General features: G+C 41.9%; 1 protein-coding gene across 1 annotated transcript in view; it reads left to right on the plus strand.

Annotated features, from left to right (window-relative positions):
• The window catches only part of SH3RF3 (SH3 domain containing ring finger 3), a 242,854-nt gene that overhangs the window by 182,277 nt on the left and 38,247 nt on the right, over positions 1–22,330 (plus strand). The window contains exons 7-9 of the mRNA XM_062487937.1: positions 2,470–2,838; positions 17,602–17,702; positions 21,723–21,893. Coding sequence (XP_062343921.1) covers positions 2,470–2,838; positions 17,602–17,702; positions 21,723–21,893 — 641 coding nt within the window. The remainder of the gene's footprint in view (positions 1–2,469; positions 2,839–17,601; positions 17,703–21,722; positions 21,894–22,330) is intronic.

Raw genomic sequence — 22,330 nt, forward strand, 5'->3', positions numbered from 1 at the left:
ACAGTGGGATTTATAATCTAATTCTTACAAGAGATTCAGAGCTTGATATCAAGAGCTGGAGCACTTCTTTGTCCACATGTAGCATGTTGTAAAATCAGAAGTTCTAATATTTTTTTAACTCAATTTTTTCCTATCTCTAAGAGTTAAAGATATTCTTTTTCTTCTTGCTTTTGATTAGCAAAAATTTCCTCATCCTCTGCTGTCAAAGAGTCATACATATTTGATAGCTTTATCCTTTTCTCCTTAATATTTCAAGTAATTCAGCTAGACTATCTTCATCAATGGGGTAAGCGGAGCTGTAACACCTACTTAAGGGAGGGGAGCCATCTGGTTTCCTTGCAACTTGGAGCCTGCTGGCAAATATTAGGTTATACCAATTTAGAGCATGATGAAGTGGGAAATAATGGACATTTCTGAAGAATCTGAAATAGGATCTGCTGTTATCGGCAAAAATTGGCAGGTGCAGTGCTCTATGCTGGCTGTAAGCATGGTCTCAAGTTGGAGAGTGCAGCTGGGAAAATGACTTGCTAATTGAATGGTTGCAGGACTCCCAGCAGCTCTGAAAGTAGTGGAGCATCATTAATTGGAGGCTCTTGGTTGACTTAGTGGAAGCTGTCACAGAAGGAAGGATCCTGAAAGTTGAGGTTTACTTTCTAGATGTTTTACTGTGGTTTTTGCCTGTTACACTGAATAAGTCCTCGTGGAGTTAGAAGTGCTTTCAAACCCATGAGGACTGGCCTAAGGCTAGCACCATCTATTCTTTTATTTTCAGCATGGTGACAGTGGTTGAAAGTTATAAAAGATATGCAATTACACATTAGTTTAACTGCACGTTTCTGTTGTTATCTTTCCCTTCCCTCTTTTTCCCTTTATTTTCACTTGTGTTAGGTTTCAAAATTGGCTTGGCTGGAGCAAAATTCTTTTTTTTCTTTTTCTTTAGAGCCTTTCTTTAGAAGACCTTGTCCGCTTTAGAAGACCTTGTCCGTTTCTTGGATGTTGCCATAATTCATAAAAGTAGTTACCGGAAAAAAAATGGCCTAGTTTTGGTTCAGAATAGCATTACATACACCTCTGGCTTATGTGGGTCTCAGAATAGCAGTGAATGCAAAAGCACATGTGCATTAGCTGTGGCTCCCTTTTTCATAGGTTGTTTTTATTCATTAAATGCAAACATATTGCGGTGCATCCTATTTTAATACAAAGGTCTGTTGGCAAAATGTGGCATTTTCCATCAGCTGTTAATGCACCTCGAGGGAAGATGTATTGGCATTGAGTGCTGTGCAGCAAGCACTGCTGACTTCAGAGTCCACTTCATGTGTCGTTAGTGATGGTAGCATCCCTGTACGCCTAAAATTTCTCCGGCCATTTACAGTGTAGCTTTCCTGGATGAGTTATGAAGGCTGGGAGGTAAGAGACTTCAGTGATGGGGTTGAACCACCCAGCATGCCTCTGGCCTGCATGGACACAAGGTTATCTGTGAGTGTGGATTGGATGAGGAACAGTGGGGTGAAAGCTGACCTGAGCCTCCTAGTGCTGTGTTCATGGGCTGGAGGTCAAGTGTTAAACCCTTCAAGAGAACTGATGAGACCACTTTTTCAAGGTGGACCCTGAGTAAGTCTTCCAGTGGCCATCAAGCTCTTCCAAAGTTTAGGTGATACATCTAGGGAAAATGCCTTCAGTTTGCATCTACATTTGGATAACCTCTGTTAGGTGGGAGGCAGGGAGATGAAACTGGGAAGATTTGGTAGTTGTACTTGTGGATCAAAACTTGTGTATCAAGCATAGGCCTGTGATGGAACTGAGAATAGCAAAACATGGATGAAGAAGCTTCTGCCTCCTTCCCCAGGCTCTGACTCAGCAGCCTGGGACAAGCTGTTTTGGGGAATGCTGTGTTTTTAAATGTTGTGGCTTCACGTGGACCAATTTATGGTGCCCAGTTCTAGCTTAACTCTTCTGAATGCTTACTTTGCCTCTTTTTATCTTCCTGGCCCTAACAAGTAGACAGAAATAATTCACCTGGCCTCATAAATCAAATAAATTCATACAATCATAGAATCATTTAGGTTGTAAAAATCTCTAAGGCCATCCAATCCAACTGTTAATTCAACACTGCCAAGCCCACCCCTAAACCATGGCCTTGAAGTGCCATGTATTTTAAGTCTTTGAAACATCTCCAGGGACAGTGGTTCCACCACTTTCCTGGGCAGCCTGTTACAGTCCTTGACAACCTTTTCAGTGAAGAAATTTCTCCTAATATCCTATTCTAAACCTCCCTTGGCACAACATGAGGCTATTTCCTCTTGTCCTGCCAGTTGTTACCCGGGAGAAGAGGCCAACCCTCACTATGCTACAACTTCCTTTCATGTGGTTGTAGAGATAAGGTCCCACTGAGCCTCCTTTTCAGCAGTGCAGGGAACCTTATCACTCTACAACTCCTTTTTTTGTCTTTCCCTTTTCATGCCCACACAGCTGAATGAATCTGCCAAGCAGCTGATGGAGATGGACAAGACGTGCTCGGCTGCCGCCTCTGGCTGTGACATGCCGCTGGCAACGGAGACGGTGGCAGTGGCAGCAGCGGCAGCGGTGGGTCTGGCACCGTGCTCCACACTGGCCAGTGTGGGGGCTGCTGGAGCAGCCCAGCGGCAGGTGGAAGGCAAGAAGAACACCAAGAAGCGCCACTCCTTCACTGCCCTCAGCATGACACACAAGTCCTCCCAGGCCGCCAGCAACCGGCACTCCATGGAGATCAGCGCCCCTGTCCTCATCAGCTCCAGCGACCCACGGGCAGCTGCCAGGATCGGGGACCTGACCCATCTCTCCTCCAGTGCCCCAGCCCAGGTAAGGTGGAGTGAAGTGGGGTGTGTGCATCCTTAGCAGGTGGCACACCCTTGTGACACCTCTTCCAAAATGGCTCACCCACACATGAAGCCGTCACATGGTACTGTCGTCTTGGTGTGACAGGACTTGGCATCTGCCGTTCCTATCCTTGCATTCATCAGTGGGCAGGCGTGAGAAGCCAGAGGATAAGGCCAATATTGGATTCACAATACTGCAACACTTTAAAAAACAAACAGTAATCACACAATTTGTTAGAAGTAATGCAACTGTTGCACCAGTTTCTGTTGTAGAAAGGAGTAATTTTGAGTGATTCCATTACCCTGAACGTATCTGTTACTCTGCAGGATAGCAATGTCAGTATGAAATTCACACACTGGGGATAAAAGAAGATTTTTGGAATATTTTTTTCTGTACAGATCACTGGAGGATGAGCAAATGTGCTGTACTTTGACAAGTGTTGTACCCATCAAGTAGCTGCTGCTCAGAAAAGCCCAAGGAGTTTTTAAACCATCACACATGCTGAAACTGCAGCCCTCTCCATCTTTCCACCTCTCAAAGGAGGACACAGCAGAACATCCTCCCAAACATCCCCACAGGTCACAAAAGGAGCTTCCAAGAGGCTGCTTCTAGGGCCCTGGCAAAAACAGGAGCCAAAGTCACCAGGGGTGCACTGGAACCCTTTGCAATTGCCTGCTGTTGCTACAGATAAGGAAATCCAGCTGCTGATTTGCAGTTTGAATGTGTAGAAGAGAAGGGAGAATAGTCACAGTCTCAAAGCTCTTCTGCCTCAGCCTTCCTGCCCAGTCATCTACACAAGTGTGTGTGCAGATTATAAACCACCCACAGGTGGTTTATAGACCGGTTCCTCATAGTCTGTGCTGCTTATTAGTGCCAAGATAACCTCAGCATGACAGGATCTTCCCACATATCATGTCTCTGCTGAAAAAAGCCATCCTCTCCCTGGACATGCCTTCTAGCCCCTCACATCCATGTCCCTATACAGGGACAAACATGGATCACTTGCCAACCCTGTGGTGGCCCAGAGCAGGAAGCAATCCATGTTACAGCCACTGCCCATGCTGGTATGCATGTAGATGGTGAGGAGAGGGACAAACAGCAAACTGTAGGGGCTACTTTGGGCAGAAATGCTTGTTTATGTCATCTGTAGTGCTGGTGGTCACCCCTGTGAGGTCAGTGTGCACCAGACCATGGGGTCACTCCTGATAGCTGTGCCCTGCTGTGACCCATGACATGAGCCCCAAGCCCTGCAGCCCAGGTTTGCAAGGACGCTGGGAGAGACAGGGTGCCTGCATGCACACCATGTGTGATGCAGAGCCAGCCAAAACTCTACTGAGAGGACAGTGCCACAGTGGAGCAGTACTCTCTGCTCCTGTCTCAGCTGCTCACTTCCCTCCACTGTCCATCCACACGTAGGAGCCAGAGAGGCAGCTCAGTCCAACTGTAATAGCACTCATTTTCTTCCACATGCCTTTTTCAGGGAGTGTTTCTGTGGTGTAAGGTCTCCCCCCCCCTTTCAGCCCCCAGAAGGAGGGTGAAGGTGAGGATATGGCTCCCACACAAAGCAGCATGGGAGTCAAGATGTACGGGGACATCTGTGAAGCAGCACAAGCACTATACATGGGGGAGGGTCCAAAACTTGTCAAGTAAATGACACCCAGGTTTTTGGCACTGAGAGTGACACATTTGGACTTTACAGAGACATGATAGACAGTGGCTTTTCTGTTCCTGTGCTAGTCAAGAGAAACATAAAACACACTTTTTTTGGTTAGAGTTGTGTTGAAGACTCATTCTGAGCTAGTAAACCACAGAAGTTATACCATGAAACAAAAAGTGCCTTGATTATTCTCCCCTGTTTTAATAGAACAACTGGTATGTGAAACCCCACTCATTTCTCAAACAATTTTGTCATTTGCACACAAGTGGTAGAGGACAAGAAGGGCCTGATGTTTCCAGTGACAAGTTATGATTATCAAAATCCAGCCCACAGGAAGCTTGACTGAGTCTTTTGGAAGACATGTAATTGGTGCCGGTGGTCAAAAGCTCATCTAAGGCTGGGGTGTAAGGAAGCCCATGGTGGGAACAGGTTTGGAGAGTGGTTCTGCCTCAGGGCATAGAGCCAGTTTGCAGACAAGGCAGCTGAGCACATGCCTCTAACACTGCTGGTCCAAACTGTCTTGGCCAAAATCCAGATGGGGAAGAAGAGTCTTGGTGGCTCTGACCGACCTTAGTGAAAAAAGGCTTCCCTCGATCAAAAAGTGTCATTGCACCCTGTCACCCTAAGGGTGGAATTTGCATGTATTAATACATACCCCTGCTTTTGGGTACCTTGCTTTCTAATTTGAGAGATTTAATATTTTCCTTTGAAAACTTTGCTATGAATGTGGATCGATACGGAAAAAAAACTGGGGCTGAAGTTTTCACTATGTTCTCTTGACTGTAGGAGCAGCCTTCAGAATAATGCCTGTAAAGATTAGCAATAAAATCACAAGAGCTACAAACATGAATTAACCTGCTTTTAAGCCTTAGTTAGGTCTACAAAAAATAGAGAATTTGGCTCTTACCAAATGTACATTAAAATTGTGCAGCTATATTTATATAGCTATTAATTCCATAATAATAGGGGTTACATTTTAATTAAATGTGTCAGAAATTCAGTTTCTTCTCTGCCATCTGCTTAGACCTGACATGGCTCAGAAGCAATTAATGATTCCTCAGTCTTAGACAGAATATCAGTTCAGCACTTTTCTTTTTATTCACATGGCTGAACGCCAGCCACAGTAGCATAAACAATGGGCCCATGAGCTCTTACATCAAGGCATTCAGGGCAGTGAGAATCTTGTCTTCAGATTTTTTGTTCTAAAATGCATTTGGCATTTCTAAGGTAAATGCCCCATATGTCTTGTTCAGGGTTTGACATCTTGACAAATCTGCAAACTGATTTTACTGCTGCTTCGGAAGTGCTCAGGGGCATTGCTGAGAGCATGGGCAGGTTATAGGAAGGCTGTGCATGTAGCTGCCAAGTTCACGAGTGAGCTCTGATGCAGGAAGATGTCTCACCTTTTCTTTTCTCCCTTGGAGAGGAACCTCTCTGTTCTGCATGTCATTGTCACAGCCATTGAGTGGTTCTCTTTGTAAACATCTCAGGCCCTTGCTGGTTTGCAACAGCAAATTCAGCCAAAGCTTATTTCTTAAAAAGGAAGCAAAAAATTTGCAGTTTTGGTATCTAGAAAATGTATGGTTTTTTTTTTAAACTAGAACGTAAATTTGGTTTATTGTTTAATTTCCAGGCACTTTTTCATTGCTTATTGAATAGATTTCTTCATAAAAAAATAAAGGAATTTTGTTCAGTTTAGTAGGTACAAGTTTCTCTGGAACATACCAGGACTGGTATTTAGCTTGCAGGGGGACTCTATATTTTTAAAAAGTTCAACACAGTTTTCTTACAGCCTGTCCTTTGAACAAGCAGAATTCAATTACAGGAGTTCTAGAATGGCATCCAGTCCCCTACCTCAAGGCAACCAGCTGGTGCCCAGTGAAACAGCCTACTCAAAACAAGCATCAGTTTTCTCTGTAGACCTGAGGCACCCAGATCTGGAGCACCTGCTTTCTCTCTGCTGACATGAGAAGAAACAGAGACATCTAGGGCTTACTGCTGACGTTACTGCAGGAACTTAAAATTTAGGTGCAAATTTTACATGTTTCAGTAAATGTACTTTATATTCCACGCCTTAGAAGTTATTTCATGCATAGTTCTTTATTCTTGTGGCTTTTGTCAATTCTTGTGAATTGGAACCAGACTTCCACACTGAACTGACATGGGGTGTTTTTTTTTTGTTTGTTTTTATGAGTCATTAGGCTATTATAAGCCTCCAGGAGGGCACAGATTTCTACATATTGTGCACTAACATGCAGACCAAGACTATGAAATCACATGTTTTGAAAGCAGTTCTGCATATCATTAATTTAATGATCAAAGACTGCTGACCTTCCATAATGTGTTCATTGTTCTTTAAGCAGAACCAACTCAGCTGTTTTCCAAAAGCCAAGATGTATTTTGAAATGAATGATGGTCTTAAAAAACATCCTCACTGACTACAGACTTTGGGATCTTTGAAAGGTAGAAGAATCAACTTGAAGTCACCTCAGCTGGACAAAATGGTGATTGGAATTCCACAACAGCCAGGATATAAAGCATTTAATTTAAAAGAGGAAACACTGGAATCCTAATTTTGCCTGCAACTAAATTTGCTTGTATGCTTTTTGCTGCATGCTGAGCATCACTCATTAAATGTAAGATCTCCATCTGAAAGGTAATAGTGTCTGTTCATCATGCAGAATGTCCTATCATACTGGCAAAATGGATTTTTATTGAAGATGTAAGTAGTGCTGCAGGCCAGTGATGGAGCTGAAGCTGAATTAGGTTACAGGTGCAGAAGAGCAGTTCGTAACTGAGACTCCTTGGGGAGTGGGGAAGGTCCCCCTGGAAAGTAATCATGCCTAGGCCTCAGATGGCTTGTCCTGCTTCCATTTTCACCCCTTATGAATTATTCGTCCCTGCTAGTTGAAAAGGTCATGGGTCAGTACTGCTCCAAATCCCCTGGATTTTGACAGAAAAAGCATCTCATGAATAATGAAGCATGGCTTTGTGCACACCAGGGTAACAGCTGAGTGAGGAATAAAGGATCCTCCCCACAGAAGGAACTTCTGTGTGTGTTTTGAACAACTCATCACCATGCACAAGAAGTCAATTTGTATCTGCAAGTATTAGTACAAGCTCCTAACCAGAGGACACATGTTCAAGAAAAGCTGAGAACAATGTCTTGCACGTTCCCAGTCCCAAAGAGTGACAGTATTTGAAATGAAAAATGTTCCTTGAAGTGTCTTGCTATATAAATCATTTGGGAGTGTGTCCTTATCAGTTATTTAGAAGCGCTGAATTTTAGCTGAGAAAATGTAATAGCAGAACTCCAGTTGAGCCTTGGCTGATAACCTAAATGTGCTGACCATGAGAGGCATGCAGATTATACCTAAAATCCAGAGACTAAAAATGAATCTTGAATTTTTAAGTACACAACAAGCTCTGAGAAAATAAGACAAATTCAGGTATTTCATAGCTTTGGCTAGGAGTCCAAATTCTATCCAATGTGTTCTGTTGCTGACTGTGAATGACAACTGATGGGATACAAGAACAAGACAGGTGAAACCAAGGACAGCTATTTCAGGATGCAGCACCAGTCAAAATGGCAAAAGAGAAGAAATATTGGTCCAACATATCTTTCTGTAATTTAGATCAAAATATGTCACAAAAAATGCATAAGAGCTTTTGCTAAGGTCAAACATAAATTAATTATTTGTCTTTTTACATTTTCAGTTCTATTCATAGTTATTTATAATTTATTCCAGATATTGCCTATTCTAAATAACTTTATCTTGTTGGGGGAGGGGGGTTGTAGGTGGGAAGGCATTAACTTCTTTTACACAGAAGGTTTTATGTAGGATTGTAAGCATGTAAGCAGCTGCTTTTTCTTTCTTTTTTTTTTTTTTTGGCTACCAATAGGTATCTGAATACACTCTGTGCATATTGGGATATATTATATTATTTGTCAAAGCTATTGCAAATGAGGCTCATGAGCTGACTCAGTCTATGGACTGATTACATAAGCTACCAGGAATCCAGGTCAATGCAAAATTGTTTTTAGGGAAGTACCAGGCTAGAGACAGTGTCTTCTCTTTTTCCTATAATATGCCTTATCACAAATATATTTTGAAAGATTTTTCAAGAAAGACGCAAAACCTAATTTTTTTACAGGAAATAGGAAGAGAAAGTTGTACTTTAGAAGGGTTATTTAATTGTGCACGAAATCCCATTGCCCATAAAAGAAAAACAATATTTTTTTTTTCCAGATGCTCCTCAGGGTAGTAACCTGAAAACATTTTGCCACTGAAATAATTTGTTGCACACATCTAATCTTGAGGCTTTACAGTGCCTGGCAGTCAACTACTGATTTGGAAGTCTCAAGAGCAAGTGAGACACTGTCATGGTATTTACCCCATACCATAAAATTCTGTTCATCCAGCACACACTATGTGTTCATGTATGACATTTGAGCAGGAATGACTAAAGTGTATCTTTTTCTCTTTGTTTTTACTTGGAGGGTTTGTTTATTTGTTTACCGCTATTTTCTCCCCGGAGGGGGACTTCCTACAGGAGATATTGCACAGGATCCTGGTGAGTTGGTTGTACAGTTATCAAAAGGACAATTATGAGTGTGGGATTAAATTAACATCTTTCTCAGGTCAAGCTTCCCGTGTTTGATTTTTCATGTTCTTTGATCCCAGAATTGCAAGAAACTATTTGCTACGAACCTATTTAAAACCTTGTGGTGGAGAGTTATATCCTGAATATAGTCTGAGAGAAACAAGGCTGAGTAAAATATAATTCTCAGGATGCTCATCCCTATGATGCTTAATTAGTCCTCATATGGGGGAGCTGAGAAGCTGTGAGCCAGAATAATCAGTGCTTTTATGCATGATAATGTCAGATGAATCTTCAGAAGAAAATGACAAAAATATTTGGGTTTCTTTTCTTCTAATTTTCAGGCATCATTAGATTGCAGGATAGGGGAAATGGAAGCTCAGGAAATTAATTTACTTGACTTCTCCAGCTCTCTGCATAGTTCTGTGAGCTACTGAGAGAAGACGTGGTTTAGAGTTTTTGGTCTATTACAAACCAAAAATAATCAGAGCCAACCTGGTCCTAGAACAAATTGGCATGATACTCTGCCCCACCTTCATCCACAGACACTTGCAGGTTGTAAAAACCCTTCAGTAAATCATATAAATTTAGTTCCAGTTTTTGCAGGAAGGAACTGGGTATTTATGCAGCCATTTATGCAGCTGCAGCTGTTATCCTGCACATTTGATTGTTTTTCACACCCACCGTTATGGAAAAAAAAATTCCTCCTCTAGAATTGATAAGTCCATTTCAGCCCCCACTTTGATAATTAGCATTTGATGAGTCTACTTGATCTTGCATGTAGCACTTTTCATCAATACTAGGTGTCACTACCATGCATTAAGTGCTAATACATTATTTCTAGGAACATTAAGGTCCAGAATGCTTGCCACAGTCATTGTTTTATGGAGTCAGCAAATTAGAGAAACGAGTCACAGGAACCTTAAAGACCATTAGCCTGTTTCCATATTTCCAGAGGATGGTATGTAAACTTACATGAGTTGAATGGGTGTTTTTCTCATATTTTAAAGTAATATTAAAGAGAAATTTAAAGTAAGCTGTAAATATGCATTCAAGACATTAAAATATTTTTTTTCCTGAGAATTAATGAATGTGGTAAGTGCCCTGTGGTGAGAGAGTGCTGGATTTTCTTTGAAGTCAAAACTGAGAATTCTGGTTGGTGATTTTCTAGATGATAAGAACATTCATCTGATAGCAACAATTATTTTTCAGTGAAGGCAACTGCAACCCACATTATCACTGTACTCTGTTCCTAGTTTTATCACTTTCCTCCTGACTTCTATTCCACTTGAAAACTGAGTCCCTTGCTTTTGCAAGGCACTTCACAGGCACTGTGTCTTTTCAAATTAAACCACAAATGTGGCCTTAAAGTGCTGGTGAAAATCTAAAGTAAATCTGCAAGGGGAAAAAAAGAAAAACAATTTATGCTGGAAGTCCAAACTAATAATTCTTATGCTCCCATAAAGGTGTGGATGGGAAAAGAGAATTTGAGAAGATGTTTCAGCCTAGATGAGTAGTTGTTACCTTTAATTTCCTGGTGACTCTGAGTTTGTCAGTAATATTTGGGGAGTTATCTACTACACCGGAGTAGCTGGTGATAAAAACAAAGGACACAGCATGAGCTGGAAGTGAAACACTTGTCATGCAGCACCATCCTGCCTGTGTGTATAGTCTGGGAGTTTTACTGAAGATTTAGCCTTGCACTGTACAGGTGGTGCACCTGCACTACCAATAGTCACAAAGAAGCAGAAATTAGTGCAAAAAGATCAGAGGTAGCTTTCAGCATGCATTTGTGCAGCTGCTTTTCCCTGCTGGCTGGCATCTGGGTCTTTAGTGTGTGGAGGAAAAGAGCTGGTGCTGTTGAGCTGAAACAGTGTTAAGTGGTGCTTGGAGGATGCCAGATTGAAGTGGGAGCATGAAGAAGTCAGATTTGGCTGTTCATGGGCCTAAGTAAATGGGATCAGATTGGCAGTGTCTGGTTCAGAAAACTGCATGCCAACATTAGAATAAATGGCCTCCTAATCAAGAGGTGTACACATGTGACCACCCAGGAGGTCACTCTGGAAATTCAATGGCCAAATGTTTAAAGGCATTAGAAGCTCATAAGGATAGAAAGGAGCACCAAATGGTATTTTCAGAAGTGACTCCTATTACTTAAATTGCAATAAAATCTCTGGGAATCAGGCAGTGAAGTACTTAATGCCACCCTGAGAAAACTGCAAGGTACCTGTTTTTATCAGTAAGTGCCTACGCGCCTCTTAAAATCCTGGCTGTCAGAGACATCTCCTACCCGTAAGGCTTTAGCAATGCTGAGTAGCAGAAATTGAAGAAGGATTAAGGCACAAATGCTGCAGTCTTTGAGCCCTCCCTGCGTAATGTCTGTGCATGGCTCTATTTGTGTGTCTGGTGCCACACAAGGAAGATGGATCACATAGGGATGTGCCATCAGAAAGCAAGGATGTGGTACACAGACTTCCTAAAAGGTATCAAAGCAGAGAACAAGAAAATCAGAGCATTGTCTTGGATTCCCATTCCCCTGAAGACATGAAGAGGAAAGGAGGACATGTTTAATACCTTGTTCCTTAGATCACAGTAGCAAAAGTACAACCTGGCTCCAGGGCTAAATAATGAAGGAAAACTAAGTTAAGTCCTGCTACCAGCTGTGGTGGAGAAAGGGCTGCTGTGTTCTCCAGAAGGATTATTGGTATTACTGGTAACTGGAGAGATGCATACAAAATTGTTGGAAGAGAAGAAAGGTAAACTTCCAACACAGGTAATTAGAAGTATAAAGAAATAGATTATTCTTTTACAAAAACCAGTCTCTTCAAAATCTTACTGCAAATATTATCTTGCAAAATAATCTAGCAATATTGTATTTTATAATATGAGCTAATTAGTGATACATACAGGGAACAACAGGGCCTTGAAAGAGTCAGCTTAGAAAGCCTTCACCAACTGTGTCAGGGACTGTAGCTTAAATGCAAAGCTGGTGAACATTCAGATGCATAGTAGCAATGAAGCAGCCACGAAGAGAATACAGCAAGGAGCACAGAGGCACATGAAGCTGCAGAGCAGAATACTTCTGTGATAGTAAAGGTCAAGATGTGAACAGAGGAGCTGAATTCAATGTGTAGAAGGCCAGCAGGTTCTGTGGAGTAAAACCTGATGATGAAAAGCAGGGTCATAGACTGGAAAGTACACAGTCATGTCAAAGCCTGTAGGGAGAGAAGCTAAAGAAAAAACAGAGCACAATCAGGAAGCAGGCACTGATTTGGAGTTTGGATGTATAGGATAACAAGCTGTACAAAGTGGAAAAAATGAATGGTTTGTAGGTGCCAGGCTGACACCAGATGCAGTAATATTGGAACAACCAGATATAGGCAAGAAACTGAATGTCAGGTAGATATATATGTACAGAACTGTGGAGACATCTTTGGGATTATTCAAGGGAAGAAAGCAAAATTTTCATCCAGCAACAGTGAATGCCAGTTACATGATTTCTTAATCCCTTGGACTCTATTTTAGCACAACCATAATAGAAAGCACTCAAGATCAGGCTTCTTTAATACAGAAGACACAGAAGGTCCCATTGTCAGTGCAAACATGCAAATAGATGATGCATTTGATGCTCTGCTCTTTTGGCTTGAACTCATCACTTGGCAGAGTCAGTCAGGCTCAGCCCAGGGTGCCTGCAGTCACCACTCCAGGCTGGGGTAGCTGCACCTCTGCAAACTGACTTTGCTGCAGCGTGCAGAGGGAGGATCATAGGAGCTAAAGAAGGGTTAGCATGTGTCTTAAAAAAAAGATGAAGCATTGGTCAGCTCCCAGAGCTGGAAATCATTGCTACCAGTGGAATGAGTCCTGTGATTGGAGTGTTGGCACCGAGGGCTACAGGCTTCAGGAGTAGGGCAGGACAGGTGAGAGGGAGGTGTGGCACTGTAAGTAAGGGGGAGGTTTGATTGCACAGCCCTTAGAGTTAGTGATGATGTGGTAAAGTGCCTCTGGGTGAAGACTGGAGGGAAGGAAAACAAAGCAGGTAATGTGAGGGTGTTTACTACTGATTGTCCAGTCGGGATGTAAAGCACCAGTGTGTTATTCCATAGGCAATTAGGAGGACTCTCTGATCAGTAGCCCATCCTTATGGGAGATTTCAAATTCCCAGACATGAACAGGAAATATCATACTTCTGTGATAAGTCTTGGAAATTCTTGAGGCTTATAGAAAGCTGCTTGTCATTCATACTTAGTAAGCCAGCTAGGAAAGATGCCCTCCTGGACTTGCTATTTGTGAATAGAGAAGGACTCATGAGGGATATGACAGTAGGTGGCTGTCTTGGCTACAGTGTTCATGAAATGACTGAGTTCAGGATTTTCACTGTAAAGACAAAAAAGGATGGCAGAGTTGCTTCCCTGAACTTCATGAGAGCAAACTTTATGCTATTCAGGGCGTTACTTAGCAGAATGCCCTCTGAGTCTGCTTTTAAGGACTTCAGAGTTCACATGTGCTGGTCAGTCTTTAAGATTCACCTTTCAAAAACACAGGAGCAGACAACTTCACCATGCTCTGAGTGAAGCAAACAGAGCAGAAGGCCAGCTTGTCTGAACAGGGGACTTCTTGTGTAAGTCAGGAGGAAAATGAAACTGTATAACCTCTGGAAGCAAGGTTAGGCTTCTCTGAGTACGGAGCTGTGGTTCATTTATACAGGGAGAAGACATGAAAGGCCAAAGATCAATTAGAGCTGAAACTGGCCAGTATTATTTCAAATAGCAAGAAGGGCTCTTTTTTTTCAGATGAGGCCTAAAGAAAAAAAAAACGATACTTGGTGAAGGTGGTGAATACTTGATAATGCTTGGGCAGTCTGACTAACAGGAATGAAGAAAAAGCAGATGCATTCTATGCAATTTTTGTCTCAGTCTTTAACAGACCTTCGGCTTCCCAGTCCCCTGAGTTGGAGGACCACAAATGTGGGAACAGCAACTTTCTATTTGTGGACACTGGAATTGTAAGGGACCAACTGTATCAGCTGAATATTCACAAGTCCTTGGGGCCTCATGGGATTCATCCAAGTGTTCTGAAGGAGCCAGTGAATGTTATGGCAGGACCCCTCTCAACCATATGTCAAAGATCTTGGAGGTTTAGGGAAGTCCTGCTGACTGGAAGCTTGACAATGTTACTCTATCTACAAAAAAAGTATGAGGGAAGAACAGGGAATAACAGACCTGTTAATTTAGCCTCAGTTGCTGGAAAAATTATAGAGATAATTATACTGGGTACTACTGAAAGGTATTTAAAGAATGATACATTCGTAAGGAACTTCCAATATGGGTTCACAAATGGGAAATCCCATTTAACTGATTTGATATCCTTCTGTAACAGGGTCACCTGCCTAGTGGATGAAGGGAAAGCAGTGGAAAAGGGGGTTTTTTTAGGATTTTAGTAGGCCTTTGATACTGTACCTCAGCATCTTTCTGGACAGGTTGCTCAGCCATGGAATGAATGGACTTGTGATACACTGGTGAAGAACTGGCCAAAGGCCAGATCTCAAAGGACTGCAGTGAATGGGGGTGCAGCTGACTGTTGACAGATCACCAGTGTTCTTTGGAGTTCAGTTTTAGGGCCAGTTCTGTTCTCTCTCTCTCTCTCTCTCATTCTCTCTCTCTCTCTCTATATATATATATACATACACACACACACACATATAAACATATATATGGATGATCAGGATGCAGGAGTTGAAAGCACCACTAGCAAGTTTGCTGATGATACCAAAGTGGGAGGTGCTGAGTGATATAAATACACTGGAGCATTAGGCAATGATTAATGGGAGGAAATTATTTAACAATTCAAAATGCTGGATTCTCATCTCCCTAGAATGGGGTAATGCCAGGTGTAAGTAGGGATTAGGAAAGCAGCCCTGCAGAAAGGGATCTGGGATTGCTGGTGGACAGCAGGCTCAATGTGAGACACCAGAGGGCAAACCTCATCCTGGGGTGCATCAAACAGAGCATCACCAGTCACTTAAAATTATCTTGCTGTATTCAGTGTTGCACAGCCTCAGGCCTCACTGGGAGCACTGTGTGCAGTTCTGGGCCCCACCAAGGAAGGAGGATTTGAAGGTCCTTGAATACATCCAGAAGAGGACAACAAATCTTGTGAAAGGACTGCAAATGTTCTAAGAGGAATAGCTGGTGACACTGTGCTTGTCTGGTTTGGGGAGAAGGAGGCTGAGGGGTAACCTCATTGCTTTCTATAGCTTCCTGAGGGGGGGAAACAGAGAGGGAGGTGCTGAACTCTTCTCCTTGGTGTCCACTGACAGGAGGCATGGGAGTGGTCTTGTGGAAATGCCCCACAGGACATTCAGATTGGACATTAGAAAGCATTTCTTTACTGAGAGGGTTGTCAAACTCTGGAACAGGCTTCCTAGAAAAGTAGTAGATGCCCCAAACCTGTCAATGTTTAGGAGGCATTTTGGACAATGTCCTTAATTGGCTAACCTTTAAGTGGTCAGGCAGTTAGACTTGTTGCAGGTCACTTCCAATATAAATATTCTATTTTACTTATTCCATTCTGTCCTATTCTATCCTTTCCTGCTGTGATCTTCTCTGCCTTTACAGTTGCACCCTGAGGCTGTTCATTCATGTGGTTTTTTCACAAGCTAAAATCTAAATTTTATTTCCTATTAAGGAAGGGTGGGGACTGATGCATTTCCTGTTTCCTTAGAGACAGTTTCTCTAGTCCAGAGCAGGCATACAGTGGTAGAACATGAAGAAGTTTGAACTAGTTGATTTCCCACTTACCTCTTGGATGAGGCAGCTGTGAGGTGTCTAAGTCCAACATCTTCTGCAATCACTAACCCCATCAACCAATTCAACATAACAAATGAGGGATCATTCTCCAGTTATCCCTAAATTTCTTAGTGGGCTGGTGTGTTTTTTCTGTAAGTTGATACTAGCTCACTGACGTGACAGGCAGTATTAATAAAGCCTTAGTCACAGAGCTGGAAAGAAAGCTTTTTACACATAGGACCAAGAGCTGCCTGGATCCTTCTTTGTTTGAGCAAGCAGCCAGAAAGTTAGAGGAAATAATGAGAAAAAGGAGATGTACTTGTCAATACAATTTCATGATTGAGTGTAGATGTTGGTGAGAGATGGGACATCTTGCTGCTTTTTGCCAAAAGCTATGGAATCACAGTGAAGTGTTTCCATGTTTTCTTGCACGATTTCCTAATGATACTGTGTAAATACACAGCAAAGCAATATAGCTCAGCAGTGCACTGTCAAGACAGAACACTAATAATTATGTGGTTTCTTTGGAATGAGGTAACCTTGAAATCCAGCAATTATGTAGCAATGTGTGTCGTGGTTCAACTCTGTGTCTTGGTTTAATTCAGTGTAATTTTTAAGTGCAAAAATTGTCCCTATGTTTGTATTCCAAAAATCAATATGTACTGTTTGTTATTAGAATTTTGAAACAGAAAAGCTGTAGTGGAGACCTGTGAACTGCTCAGAATCTTTGCTGTGTATAACACACTCCGCCTGAACCTGCAATTTGTGGGTATCGGTTCCTACTTTGTAGAGCCATTCTGCATATGAACATGCATACAGCATATGGTTAGACTTACTAAAAAACCTTTTTGCTCAAGTAAACCACTGCAAGTCCCATCAACCCAGCTCTGCGCTGTCTGCAGCGAAGATCTGTTGCTACAGGCCTTGGCATTAGTTCAGGAGATGTTTCCAGTCAGGATTCATTTTTGACATAGATGAATGAGGACTTTGGTGAGACAACTCAAAAAGAGATTGCCCTACATAATTTGGCTGAGAATTAGGCTTTGAGAAATGAATGACTGTGTTTAGAATGGCCTTTCACATTAATAGCTTGGGAAGATCTGTCCAGCTGTCTATATGAAAGTGGAGTTTTATTTTTTGGGGTAAAAGTGAACTACTTTCTCCATTCAGAGAAAGTTTTGGGTTGCGTAGTCACCTTTTTTTGAAGAAGAAGAATATAAGAATATATTCCTGATGATAAAAAGAGTATATAGAAATGAGACTGCATTCTGGAAATTGCATAGTATCCTCTTCTTATGGATCCAGAGATCCATAACCATTAACCAAAAGAGTACCAATTTGAAAACAAATTTTTGAGGGGAAAAGGTTACTTCAGAGAAGGTACTATTGCAGAGATGCACTTGCTGAGCTGACTTTACAAAGCAGTTAAGTAGTTTTACATTGTAAAATTTTTAATATGTGCATACAAGTAAAATGTCTCTGACAGGTACATGGAAATTCTGCTAATGCTTTGTGTCAAAAATGTATTTTTGGAATGTGTAAAGCTAGAATATGCCTTTTTGAACGCAGTATCATAAAGTTAGAAAATCTAGGAATTTATAAAATATATGGTTTATTCTTCTATGCCTTCACCCCATAGCAATTTAGGAAATGATGGGCTTCATCCTAAATCCCTGTGTGTTCTTCTTTGTGTATTTTCAGGATTCCTCTTTGATTGGAACAGCCACAGTGGCTGGTCCCAGGACAAGTGCAATAATTGGAGAACAGGGGACACCACCGAAGGTCCAGCTCCCCCTCAATATGTAAGCAGCTCACCTCAGTCACTGCATACTCTTTGTTTCCAATTACGTGTGTGCATGTGTGTGTTTGCTTGAAACCTGAATGCCCAATCTCACCTCAGGTGCATTCTGAGAAGGGAGAGACTGCCATTTCAAACATGAGGCAGCCCCTGCTGAAATTGAAAAATTAAGAGAGAAGGCCAAGACTCCCCCCTTTCTGTGTGAGCCCTTTTAGACTTTATTTATTATAGCTGTATGAATCACTGTGAAGCAAGCTGAACACCTCTGAGCTAGAGAAAATCTTCTTTCATGTAAAGCTTTTAAAAAGGTGTAGTCAGTCCAATGCAATTAAACACCTGATATATTCATGACTAACCAGAAAAAAATGGCCCAGTTGCACTTTTTTGGTGCCATCAACAATGAAGAAACAAAGGCAATGAATGAACTCCACATCTTTGGTATGCTGTCTTGTTGAATAACAGAAGGTTCACAGAACAAAAAGAGTAGACTTCATTATAGCAGGTCTCTTCTAGCCTGGTTGGTTGATCTGATACTTGTCTAATTAACTACTGAATACTTTCCTCTCAACACATATACCTCATATAAGCAGGACAACTATAGACACACACACACATGCACACATCCATATTTTTGGGTTTTATGGTATGGCTAAAACAAGGTCTGAATCCTAAAAATAATAGAGGAGATCTTCTTTAGGAACAACAGGGGTGTTGGATCAGAAGCAAAAAAAAGTTATTCTTAGCTACTTATTTGAGATCTTTATACCTGAGGGCTGCCTCACATCACTGAAGGCCCAAGGTCTTATCCATCACCCTGTGTTCACCCTGCACAGCCCGTGTGGCACATAGTGGGGCACATATTTGTTTCAAGCTTTGCCCTGACTAGGAAGCAGGAACTGGCAATATTTAAAGTACCTAGCTGCTGAATCAGGACATTTTCCAGCTCTCTGGCAATATCCCTGACTCCATGCCTCAGCAAGCCTCCCCTTCTCCCTCCCATGCTTCTCCTGTCATCTCCCTTGTGAAGCAGCCTTGTAATCCAGTCTGTCATTCTGCATTTGTGAGCCAAGTTCCAGTCAAAGAGGATGCATTATTTGAAAGCTGTAGCAGTAGTGGGGAGGTGCAACTCTAGCAAAGCCCTGGGGATTCTGTCTTATAGGCAGTCACAAGCAGCTACCCAAGGCCAAGAACACTTCACACTTAGACCTTTTTCAGGGAACTTCTAACAAACATTTTGGGTTCTTCAAGGTCCCACTTGTAACCCTTAGCCTCACTGTTTCACACAGCCCAGAATAATCTGACACTACATTTTGCAAGATTTCAGATTGTTGTTTTAACACTTTTTTTTTCTAGGCTGTACAGAGTTAGCTGGTGAAGTTTCACACCTAAAAACTAGAGAACAGTGAAATGCTTCAAAATCCAAAGACTTTGGCTTAAACCAAAATCATGCTCAGCAAATGGGACCACTAGACCTGACTTCCTGCCAGAGGAAAATCCCAGAAACAAACTCTGGGGAGGGAAGCTGCCTGCAATCAAACTGTTTTCAGCCACAGGTGACAGCAGGCATCCCCCCAGCTCTCCCAAAGCCAGGAATGGAGTTTATGCCTGCCCACAGGGTGGGCTGCAGACCCAGGCTGGGCCTGTCACTGGGTTCGGAGAACCCTGTGCCTCTGCAAATAAAGACAAGACCCCCAGGGATGGGCATCCTCACTACCCGCCCCCCCCCCCCCCCCCCCCCCCCAAACAGGAGGTGGGATTGCTGGTCCACAAAAAAAGTGCTGATCACTTGTGTTGTCCCAGGATGGATCACCCTATATGGTCGTCACACCCAAGCTTTCATCACTTTAGTGGTTTGGTCTCTTTCTGTGTGGTGTCCGTGCTGGGCTGTTGTACATCTTCTTTTAGTCTCTGCAAGGATTTCAATACTTTATCTAGAGGATGTTTAGGCTTATTGTGATATTGGATATTCAGACTTACTGCTAGCTGATTTGGGGGAATTTGCTGGATGAAGCTAGTAGGAGAGAACAAAAATAAACTAATAGGAGATCTGGAGACAGCTGCAAGGCTCAACAATCTATGATCTACTTATGGTAATTTTCCTTGCACCTTCTTCCAGAATCTCCACCTGTAAATTACATTATTACATGTAGCCCCTTTGGGGAGAAGGTTTATCTGAAATGCTCCATCACTGACCCCCTGCTTTACCCATAGCTTCTGAATCTGAGCCCTGTGTAAGCAGCAATTTCAAAAGGGACAGTCGAAGCCACACTTTCTGCTCCTCTCAAGTGAGTGCAGTCCGACACTTTGTTATGTTCTTGCAGAGCACAGTTCTGAGGGATTAGCACTGGAGCATGCAACCTTATTTCTTGTCAGGGTGATGCATTTTAATGTTCTTCAGATCCTATGTAGCCTCATGTTTTCTGTCAGGTGAACAGCTAGAGACCTGCTCAAGACCACCTGATTATATAGGCTAAATAAAGGATGTACAGGGTGGTTTGTCCCATCTGTTGAGTAATGAAGTACAGTTTCTGATTAAGTCTTTGTACTCCATGCATGTGGTAAAAAGAGCCAGGCACATCAGCCTAAGATTCCCCAAGGAGCTATTACCAAATATTTCATATTCTGCTCATTACTGCTGTTTATTTACTTCAGAACAAAAATAAAGAAATATATGGTACAATAAAGAAGTAGAATCAAGAAAAATAACAGGATTTATTTCTCAATTATATTTCCTGGAAAGCAGAAATAAAAAGTCATGTATCATTTTTATTGGCTGGAAATCTACAATCACAACTGCTATAGTTTGTTTTTTTCTCTGATTCACTGCTATAAGGTGAGCAGCAAGCCTCTTCTCACCCATCCCTGAGCCTAAGAGCATTCTGCTGCACTTTGTAGTGTAAATGCACTTTCTTTGTTTTCCTATTTCTCTTAATCTATCTTCACTGCCTGTGAATCACAAATAAATAAAAAATCTCAAGAAGGTACAACCTTGATCAAGAATTACCAGAAATCCCTTTTTGCATCTGCAGAAAAGTGACAGTACAAAAAAATCTGGTATTTACAAAGAAAGTATTGTTCTGTGTGTGGACTCTTGCTATTCTATCCCGACTTTACATTATTTCCCAAAGTGCAAGCAATCATTCTTAATTTTCAACAAGAATCTCTCTAAACAGAGAGAGAATCTGTAGGGGTTTTAAGCTGTAGTCATTTCACAACAGTAGACACATCCCTGAAGTAGTAACAGAAGAGCAAAAGAGACATAAATATAAAGATTCTAAACAAAGGGAATAAATAAAAGCTGTAATTAATTTAAAAGTTCTACATATTGGATCCTATATTGAAGATTTATTAGAATACTTGCATACAAAACATCCAAAACCAAATTCTACCACTTCACTTACTTAAGTAAAAAACCCTTTGCAGAATGTGGCCCTTTCTCACTTTTTGTTTCACCAACATAGTACAGGAATTATCATACCAGATCAGAACAGTTTGGTGTGTTGTTTCTAAACTTCTAAACATAAAAAGCATCTAGAAAGCTGCAAGAAAAGCTTTTGAAATAGCCTACACATAAGAAAATTTTCTTCTTAAACTCCACAACAGAGGTGGATCCCACCCTGAAGCATACTTCTTCCAGATGTCAGGATTTGCAAAGCCCTCTTGCTTGAGCCTTTGTTACTCTGGCTCTCCCTGTAATTGTTGTGTTTTCCTGAAACTGTTGCTAAGTTCTTAACTTCGGTGCTGCTTTGTGGCACAGTTTTGCTTTCGTTGTGCCCTGAGTGAGAAGCATGTCTCATCAACTTCTAATTACCTTTTACTCTGATTAGTTATTCCATTATTGTCTTAGAATCCAGTCTCTGCCCTTCCTTGTTTGTGAAGAAGCCTGTAATCATGTCCCTTTTTAACTATTGCTTCTGAACAGTGCTTCTGGTTGCTTTCTGCTCTGTGGGGCTGGAGTTGGAGCAGGACGGGTGGTGGTTGATGTCATCTGTGTGCTCTCTGCCTGTGTGACCTCTCCCCACAGCTACCTAGCCCTGTATGCCTACAAGCCTCAGAAGAACGACGAGCTGGAGCTGCGCAAAGGGGAGATGTACCGGGTCATAGAGAAGTGCCAGGATGGCTGGTTCAAGGGCACGTCTCTGAGGAGTGGGATGTCCGGTGTCTTCCCAGGCAACTACGTGACACCTGTTTCAAGGTGAGGACCACTGGCCTGTACTGGGGCTGAGAGGGGTTTCTGGATGGCACTGAAAACAATGTAGGTCTGCTTTTAAATCACATTCCTCTTCCAGAAATTCTCTGCTGGCACTGCGGACTTCAGTAATGATATTTGCTGGTTGTAGCATTTGAGTTACCCATGTGCCCAGGAGATTGCACTAGTTGTATTAGACTATGGCATGTTTAAACACTCATAGCCCCAGGTTTTACTGTTTTAAAGAATCTGTTGGCTAATGATATTGTTGTTATAAGACTACTAGACATGTAACAAAATAAGAAATGCTTGTGTCTTGCTTTTCAGTAGCTCCTCATGTCAATTTTTTTCTTCTTAAAGCAAAGATCTGGGATGGTTTGGATCTGTACTAATGTTTGAACAGTTAAAATTCCAAAGTGGTAGGAGGGTTAAGTAAATTGCTT

The sequence above is a fragment of the Cinclus cinclus genome, chromosome 2 (assembly GCF_963662255.1).
Source record: "Cinclus cinclus chromosome 2, bCinCin1.1, whole genome shotgun sequence".
NCBI classification, from domain to species: Eukaryota; Metazoa; Chordata; class Aves; order Passeriformes; family Cinclidae; genus Cinclus; species Cinclus cinclus.